We start from the raw sequence: 8,961 nt of genomic DNA, 5'->3' as shown, positions 1-8,961 counted from the left end.
CAAAGAGAAGTCAAACGGAGAAGACGATACGGGCACCGGGGATCGAACCCGGGATCTTCTGCGTGTTAGGCAGACGTCATAGCCACTAGACCATGCCCGCGGCAGCCGATAGCCTCGCTCCCCCCATCGTACACTCCTAAGGTGAATTGCGCTCTGCCTTTTCTGTGCCTGCTGGTGTGCACACACACGCTTTTGCTGCCAAGGAGGCGTCGCCTAGCGGAGGATGTCACAGACATCATATCACAAACAAACTCACCTGCAGCTGGCGGTATTGCTAGCGTTACGATTTGGGTTCCTCGACTATTTGGGCACATAACAGCTAGTGCCTAGAAGGAAACGTCTTGATCTGCAGCCACCGCTTTACTGTTCCGTATAAACTGACACACACATCTGCGTTTCACTATACTCCTTCCACTGCTCCTTTCAGTGGAGACGTGAACCTAGGCTTGTACGGAAGTTTCATATCTGTAACGCAGGTTATTGAAATGTGGCCACTAGCTACAGAGGTAGCCACACACCTAGGTAACTCGATCGCGAGAGAGTCTGTCCAAATATTTACCTAACCCATTATTTGTATGAGGCACATATAAAGCCTCAGGCAGTTGGAGTCTTAATGGAGTCTGTGCACTATCTATACGTTTCGCCGCAGGTCGATAGAAGAGAGTACGGGAACCGGGGATCGAACCCGGGATCGTCTGCGTGTGAAGCAGACGTCATAGCCACTAGACCATGCCCGCGACCGACGACAACTCGACCTCCACCATCCTACACTCCTCAGCCTTGCGCTCTGCCGGTTGTGCGCCTGCTTAGACAGATTGTGTGGTCACAGTATTGTATTGCCACCTCGAGCGGATACAGGTGCAACGTACGGGTAGTATTAACGGCAGACTTATTTAGGATGATGGCGGCACAACAATCCCCAATGGCCGCAGTCCCCCACCAGATGAATTCATCTAGTTAGAGTTCCGTGGCCGCCGAGCTGGCTTCGGCTCCGCAACCGCTTAGTTGCCTATATGGATACACGGCATGTGGCGATTATGTGTTCCACAGCTCCTTGAATTCCTCGCTCACGCTCTGTACACACACCATGATCACGTGACAGCAGAGCATCGCGAGGCCAGAAGAAGGCCTTTCTGTCTCTCAGCAAGTATTACTATTGGTAGGCATGCTCACGTACACTACTGCGTATGTGAAATCGTGTGTCCGTTGCTGTGCACCGAAATCCATGAATCAGGAGCCCGCTTGCCTCCCTCAAGTGCTCATTACCCTTTCTTGCCGGTGGAGCCACGTCAGCCTTGACTTCATTACTGATCTCCCTCTCACTACAGCGGGCGATGACTCAATACAAGTGTTGGTCGATTCACTTAGTAAGATGGCTCATTCCACCCAAGCTAAGAAGTCTTTCACTGCAGCGGATACTGTAGTGCTACGGTAAGACCGCCTTATTCGTTATCACGGCTTCCGTGATGCTCTCATTTTGGGTAGAGATCCGCGATCCCAATACGAGCTATGGCAACAACTGTGCGCACGCTTCAACATCAATCGTCTCTCTCGTAATACTGGATGTAGGTTCGTAACATATGTTCCAGTTTGCGGTCGCCACTTTCAGTTTGTCCTTCGCTCTGTGGGTGGTAGGAAAAAGATGAGGGACTGGCAGCGCTTACTTCCTGGGCTGGAACTGGCCCATAACACCACCAGTCACTCATCCACTGAGCTCTCACTTTTTGAGTCCATGCTAGGTGAGAAATCCCTTCACCGCCGCGAATCTCGATATTGTGGGTGTTCCGTCCCCTCGGTGGGAGACAAAGTCTGGCTGAACAGCAAGCACTTAGATGTCGTGCCGTGCCACGGCCTGCAGTGCCTGTTCGTTCAGTCACGTCGCCGGGTTTGCCAGCAGTCTCTCAGGTTGCGAGCGGCTGGAAGGGCGTGCTGGGTAATCAGCTGGGCACCGGAAAGAAAATTAAGAGGTGAAAGAGTTGACATCGTCGAGATGATGGAACATCTGCCCAGTAGGACGACGAAAGACGCCACATCGACCGCCCTAAATGGCAAGGAAAGGCGGGTTTGGAAATGATCCGGATGTTGAGCCCATGGGAGGTGGGGCTCTGACTGCTAGCCCTATCTAGTATGGGGAGTACAAATGGAAACCAACAACAACCGGCTCTCAGGGAAGGCGGAGGACGTATCGAGCGGTGCATCTGCTATTGTTGCCGTAATTAACGTGGCGTGAATCGAGATTGCAGACGCATGAAAAAGGAGGAATCTTGGGACCTGCGGGCCTTCGAGGAGGGTCGCCAGGCGAACAAGTAAGGCTACCAGGGAAACTCCAGGGCGTATATACCCGACACCAACACTCTCAGATCCGCCTCGAGTTAACTCTGTGCTTATCCAACTTCCGCCCAGTGTTGCTAGCGCTACTCGACACAGGTAGGGTAACACTGTGAGCGGAAGCTGTACGCTTAATTCGGAAGCAGGCCGTATTACCATGATACGGGGCTTTTACGTTGGTCCAGTTCACCACGGCATAATCCTAGGCATGCCGTGGGTGACTCAGTGGAGGGCGCAGATGTACCCTCCAAGACCGAAGTGTATGTGCCAGGAAGCGATGACATAGTGCACCTGTCAGCGCTCGCAACGGCATTTGCACCCTCTACGGTAAGAGGAGTGGAAACAGTGTCCCAAGGAGAAATGAGGGAAGGGGCCCCTACCCCGCGCACAAACGCTGCGGGAAACGGGAGCGAAAATCATGCACTCCGTCGTGATGGTCTCACAGAGAGAGCGGCTTCGGGGGATTCTGAACGCTAACTGCGAGCTCAGCTCCAAGCTTCGCTTTTGACGTGGGTTAGCTCCCCTAAACGATATTTGCTCACGAGCTACAAGCCAGTTTGCGCTAATGCCTCTACTCATGACTATCTAGGTGCAGCGTTTGCTGCTTAGTCCCGTCTCTCGGCTTTCCGAATCCCCCACATCACGTGAGCATTGACGCTGCACGCGGGAGGCTGCATGTTGCGCTTGGCGTGGCATGCCGCATTCACACCTAAGATACAACGTAGATGGCACCAATTAAATATTCACTGACGAGCACGATAAAGGCTGGAACCTCATCTCTACTGCTCAGTAAGATCAAATTCTAGGGGGACAGGTGCAGTGGCGCTCACCAGCAAGCAAGACAGCAAGGTACAGGCGAAAGCGCTGGAAGCGAGACGGCGGGGATAGGTGGGAAAGCTCGTCTATCTCTTTGCTCACATGACATATAGGAGAAGTTCTAAGAAGTTTTGTAATGCCCCCCATAGGCCACAGGGACCCAAAATTTTGTGCTGAGTAATCTAGCGTCCTCGAAAACCCCCAGCGGATTTCTGAGGATGTCTTGTGCGAACGACTGTAGCGCGTTCCCTCACTCACTACTCCCAGTACAAATATTTGTTCCCTTCGGTTTAATGCATTGCGATCAACGATGGCAAGGCACTAATTTAGCGTGACTGAACTGTAAGGCATTCCACCCCACTCCAACTCCCCCCCCTTCCCGGTTTGTGCCTCGGCTATGGACTCACCATCGAAACACTGAGAGGCTGTTGAGCACGCGTATCTGACAAACCTTATTTCGTGCTCACGCCATCTGGTCTAGAAGTAACATATTGTGTTATTTTCACGCAGTAGACTTCCACAGGCTCGATTGGTGATCGAACTAAGCTTCTGCCCGCTCCCAAGTTCCCCAATATTGGAGTTTCCGTCGTCGACCGCCCTTGTTCCCTTTGTTCCCCTCATTGCGCTTCATTGAATGTTGCAGGGCTTCTGGGCAGGGGGCTCCAAGCACTGCAACGCGGCTTTCGTGTGTGAGGGCAGGCCCGCCTGCCCCTTCGCAGACGTGCTTGGGGGCCTTTTCCTGCTACTCGAATACAGATTCCTAAATGCACTAACTTCCCAAGTAGGAGAGCCTGGGACCGGGGGGAGGCTCAATGCATGAGCACTGCCATGGATCGTTCCTTCCACCAAAATCTACCTGCTGCGCTCACGCTCAGAGACCAGTGGCACGAGCATAGCTCTAAGGACTGTTCGTCTGTGTTGGTAGCTACTTTTAATAAGCTCTTCAATGAGAACATAAGCAACAAATTTCCACCGGCTCGTAGCATCAGTGCTCACGTGAGGCAGAGGTTAAACCAAACACCAAAGAGCGAATCTCGTAGCAACCATAAAAGCAGCGAAAAAGTTGTTATTTTCACTGCTTAGCCAACACTATATGATGACAAGATAAGTTGAAATCACAGCTGGAAAACAGTTGGGGCAGGGGAGCCGGTGGCATCAACCAGATGAGCGTCTCTTCATGCCTGAACACGCATCTATCAACGAGCATCTACCGGGAGCCCAAAATTGCTCCTTATGGCAGCGATTGGCTCGCCACCGCTGATTCCAGAGGGAAATGTAGACGCTCCTGAAGAATTGCTTCGCACAAGCAATCCAGAGGAAACCCGCTCCGGTTGTGATTCTTCTGGCTAGTCTCTAACTCCAGCGACTCGTTACTCAGGCCAACATATACGGTTCTCCAGTACACAAATGCAGAGCAGCAGAGCAGAGCGTTGCGTAAACTATCGAGTCAAGCATATCGCAACATGAAACAACGAGAGAAGGGAAGGGGGGAAGTAGAATACGGGCACGGGGCATCGAACCCGGGATCTTCTGCGTGTAAAGCAGACGTCATAACCACTAGGCCATGCCCGGAGTTCGGTTCATCTAGGCCAGTTGGACCCAGTTAATTTAACAAAGCTAGCCACAGCGTAGAGCAACGAGCCAAGCTTTGCATGAGCCAAACCGGCATGGCAACTGGTTTACTAGCTGACACGCGACCTCCAATGCGACAACTGCTCCAGCCTGCTCACAGGCTCATAAATCTTCTTGAGGTGCCTCTTGTACAGACAATTTGTGCTAGTCTTATTGCCACTTCATGCGCGAATGCCATCTTAACACTCCTTTGTGTTGCAATAAGAGATCTAAAAGGATTATTTGTACAACTCTGCAAACCTGCCCCCTCTTAAGCCTCCTCGATTGCAGCTAGCGTCAAACCCAATCCGGCTCTCTAGCTTATCCCCGAAAGCTCCCCATAATCATTATTTACTAGGCTTGCATCCCATTGCAAGTGCCGTCCTCTTGGTACTTGCAGAGGAAATGCGTGTGCCTTGCGGTGAAGCCCAATGCAACGACCTTCCCCGAGTGTATATCCCCTTGCGGCACCGCATCAGAAGCTATTGTGCATTTGTGTGGGAGTGCGTAGGCCCCTGCCATAAAGCCACTTCACACTGCTTTACGTTGGTTCCGTAAATACAGGTATTTCTGCACCGAATCAACATCAACAAGGACCGGCTTGGGTTAAGCATTCACTGCTGCAAACGGCTACTGCGGAGGTGAAGTGGATGTCGTCATCCAAGCCCTCCTTGACACTTAACACTACCAAAGTTACGGCTTACTGTGATGCTGCCCTGAGAGCTGAGGTTGAGACAAGGCCGCCACAGCACACTTTTCGTTAATTGTTTCAACGTCTTTGGACTGTTTTCACGTCCGCCGTAATTACTTGAGGTTCGCGTGACACTAATAGCTTGCTTAATTGTATACACTTAGACAGAATGCTGGATCCAGTTTGAAGACAAAAGAAGGGAACAAACAAAAAGATATGGCCAGCGTCCTAAGGCTACTGCCGAGCCCTAAGACAGATGTGGAATTGTCGGAAAGCTCTATCCCGCCGATGCTGCATCTGAAGTTGCTTTTGAAGCTCCTTTGTTCGCCTTAGCTCTGTCTATCTCGCGCTGTAACAACGCCACTTGCTTCTGCATCGTGAGTTTCTGTGGGCAGAGGACAGAAGCAATGGGGCAAGAGGGTTGTTACATTGCAACAAAAAAGGTGATACACAAAGCGTCGGTGCTCAGCTGAACGCAATCAAATAATGGTGGGAATGCAACTGGGCTTACCTGCCACACACTCCACATTAAATTCACAACATGAAACCCTGCACGCATCACAGAACACCAATAGCACGCCGGAGCTCAGAGTGAGCATCCACTGTTAGCAGCAGGGGCAACAGTGCGATTCCCTCACTGCGGCAGTTGCCCCTCCCACAGTCCCCCTCTGTCTGTTTGGTGCGTCTGCATATGAAGTAGGAAGCCCAAGGATACCCAACAACCAGGGAAGGATATACGCTTGGACTGCAGGCTCTACCAGCTGGGGAGCACCGAAGCATGCTCTGTCTAGGGCGCATAATGCTCTGCACCAAAGTACAGGCCAAGCAACATCCACTGCATACCTTGGCGCCCCAGGTGGCGATGCTTGAGCATAGAATGGCCTAAGGGAGATGGAACCTCTCCAGGTTTGTTGGACCCCCCTTGGAGCTGCGCGTCTGCGTGGCATAGCAGCGCCACCTGCGCTCCATGGGAAACCCCTCGTTGGGCCTCAGGACCCCTTCGGCGTCCACAGACAGCTTTTCGTGGCACTTCTAGCTCTACCAAAACGTCTATAAGATGCCCCGAAGCATCCGCCCTGAGGCAGGGAGTATATCCTAGCGACCGCACAACTGCAGATAGGCAGGACATACACCAGAGGTCGGATTGCTTTCTTCCGTGTTAGCTTCGAACAGCAAAAGCCACTCCGGTACTTCGGTGACGCCCAAAAGCTGTTTAGGCAGGTAAGACGCACAGTAAAGATTAAAACTATGCTGCATGCGTTGACTGCCCATGGGAAGATGCGCGAGACTCCCCAATGAGAAGAGCAAACCCTATACTCCAGACCCCACCATTGATGTCTGAACACGATTCTTTGCTTACCCTCTGCGACGTTCTCCGCAAAGTTAGCTGGATGCTCCTCCAACTGAAGTGCCCAGAAGGCATCTGAAGGAGCAAAGCAGAAACGAACGGTTGGAATTTTATGTTCGGAATTTTGGCTGCAGCGGAACTGCTGGCCTGCCTGTCCTCCTTTCCCTCAACTACGCCAGCACTGGGAGAGGGCAAAGCCTAAAAACTTTTACACCATGACCCCCTACCCCTAGGATCTGGGGACATTCAAGACGAGAAAAGGAAATGGGCAGCAGAGAAAGAGAAAAGATACCGATTTTCCTCAAGCACAAGCAGCACCTCAATGCTGCGCATGTACATTAGTCAATTAAGCCCGTTTGATGGGTCCCCGTTGTTGCCTACCAAGGGATCACAAGCATACCTCTGGTGTAGTGCTTCATGTGCCGAAGCCGCGGGCTCTGCAGCATTGGGACGGCTGCGAGACATGCGTACACCCCAGAGCGGAGATCGGAGACACAAGGGATGAAACAAAAAGAAATCGAGGACGAGACACGAAGCAATTTGCCCTTGTTCCTTTGCCCATAAGCTTAGCCGGTAGGCAATCAGACACAATTGCATCATTCTCCCGTACGAGCATCCAACCAGGCAGAACACAGAAGACACAGAAGAAGGAGAGAGAAAAAGGCATCACGGATAGTAACATGTGCATGCATGATGACAAGTAAGTTCGTGGTTTGCAAGACCCAGTGTCCCAATGGCACGCAAACACGATATCCGTTCCTTTGTCTCCTCTTATAATGGAGACTAGGGGCAGCACAGAAGTACACCCACCTCCTACTATCTCGTCGACAGCTGGAAACAGCAATGCGCAGCGGTCGTCCCCCATCAGCCGCTCGAGGGGAATGAGGTTGAGGCAGGGCTGGCGCAGACACCGCAGACATACAATGGAGTTGGGCCGGAAGGTGCAGACAGGTACAGCTCAACGGTGCGCGAGAGATGCAGCAAGAAAAGCTTCATTACCCAGTGCAGGCCTCAGCCTCAGCAGCCAGTTACTCTACAGTAACAGGTATCTAACAGTGTTCTCCCCCTGCCAACAACCGGAGTAGGAGGACGCTCTCCGTCCCGGTACATAGACAGGTGCAGGGGCAGCAGAAACGGCAGCAGTAGTATAAACAACATGCATGAAGCAGCAGCAGGAGAAGAGTGAGTTTGACGGACTGCCCAAAAGTTTGCATCGTGGAAGCGAGCAACGGCGAATGCCCACATGGCGTCGCAGAGCTCTGCATGCAGCACACAAAGGAGAGAAGAGAGAGACTCGCAAGCGTGAGGTGATCCCCCAGTCTTGCGGGCATCGCCTTTCTCGAAATGCATGAGGAGACACATAGAAGAGACAAAAACTGGCAGGAGACAAAATAGCTCAAGGAGACAAACAACATGCAGTGACCAATCCTGCTGCAGCAGCAGCGGAAGCAACAGCAGCACACACATGCAAGCAGCACCCAACAAATACACAGATGAGCCAAACAGCCACGGACCCGGGACGGAGAATTGGTCAAGTCGCTCTAACATCGTAAACTGAAGACTTGCAAACAGATGGGTGCTGCCGCGTAGCAGTCCTGCGAACACACCATCAGCAGCAATAGCAGCACAAGCAGCTGCAGCAACAGGAACGGCAGCAGTAGTAGCTGCTGCTGACTTTAACAGTTGCAGCATACGCTGCAAAGCGGCAGCATGTACACGAAGAAGTCCCTTATTTCTTCCTCTTTCTACGTGCACTTGCATTAAGCGGCTCCTTCCCTTCAACCTAATAAACTCGTGCGTCGCCTCGCAGCTAAAGAGTTTAGATGGCGGACTCACCAAAGGCATATAAAACTTGCGAGAGCTGCGTCGCGCTGAAGGTGTCTGCTGCATCTGCCGCAGCGTGCAGCAACCGCTGCTGCAGCAATGGGGCCCCACGTGTCAGGGCTATGGCGGAGGCCTGAAGCAGCGAGCAGCAGAACCCACTCAATGCAAGAGGCTCAGATGAGCAGCTGTTCTGCATACACTGCAGCAAAGTGAATGCAGAAACAGGAAGCAAGCAGAGACAGCCGAGGATGCGAAGGCACCGCCAATGACAGACAACGAGATCGAGCCGCAGGGCAAAAAAAGGAGATACGTGCGGACACAGAGGGATGCTGCTACAGGAGTG

The 8,961-nt window shown here is 52.3% G+C and overlaps 2 protein-coding genes across 2 annotated transcripts in view; one reads left to right on the top strand and one right to left on the bottom strand.

Annotated features, from left to right (window-relative positions):
- Positions 1–1,372: 1,372 nt before the first annotated feature.
- Positions 1,373–2,805, top strand: EMWEY_00046870 (hypothetical protein; the record flags this gene model as incomplete). Its single annotated transcript, XM_013483158.1, has 4 exons — positions 1,373–1,431; positions 1,636–1,739; positions 1,859–1,933; positions 2,555–2,805. The coding sequence occupies 4 exons, from the start codon at positions 1,373–1,375 to the stop codon at positions 2,803–2,805; spliced, it is 489 nt and encodes a 162-aa protein (XP_013338612.1).
- Positions 2,806–5,723: 2,918 nt separating this feature from the next.
- EMWEY_00046860 (Chromosome I, complete genome, related) overlaps positions 5,724–8,961 on the bottom strand; it is a gene marked incomplete at both ends in the record, with an annotated part of 6,516 nt that continues 3,278 nt past the window's right edge. Inside the window, 8 exons of the mRNA XM_013483157.1 lie at positions 5,724–5,831; positions 5,958–5,995; positions 6,290–6,556; positions 6,807–6,869; positions 7,605–7,692; positions 7,992–8,053; positions 8,309–8,389; positions 8,631–8,751. Coding sequence (XP_013338611.1) covers positions 5,724–5,831; positions 5,958–5,995; positions 6,290–6,556; positions 6,807–6,869; positions 7,605–7,692; positions 7,992–8,053; positions 8,309–8,389; positions 8,631–8,751 — 828 coding nt within the window. The remainder of the gene's footprint in view (positions 5,832–5,957; positions 5,996–6,289; positions 6,557–6,806; positions 6,870–7,604; positions 7,693–7,991; positions 8,054–8,308; positions 8,390–8,630; positions 8,752–8,961) is intronic.

This window comes from Eimeria maxima, genomic scaffold (genome assembly GCF_000499605.1).
Source record: "Eimeria maxima Weybridge genomic scaffold, Emw_scaff984, whole genome shotgun sequence".
NCBI lineage: Eukaryota > Apicomplexa > Conoidasida > Eucoccidiorida > Eimeriidae > Eimeria > Eimeria maxima.
This window is presented reverse-complemented; position numbering and strand designations above follow the sequence as displayed.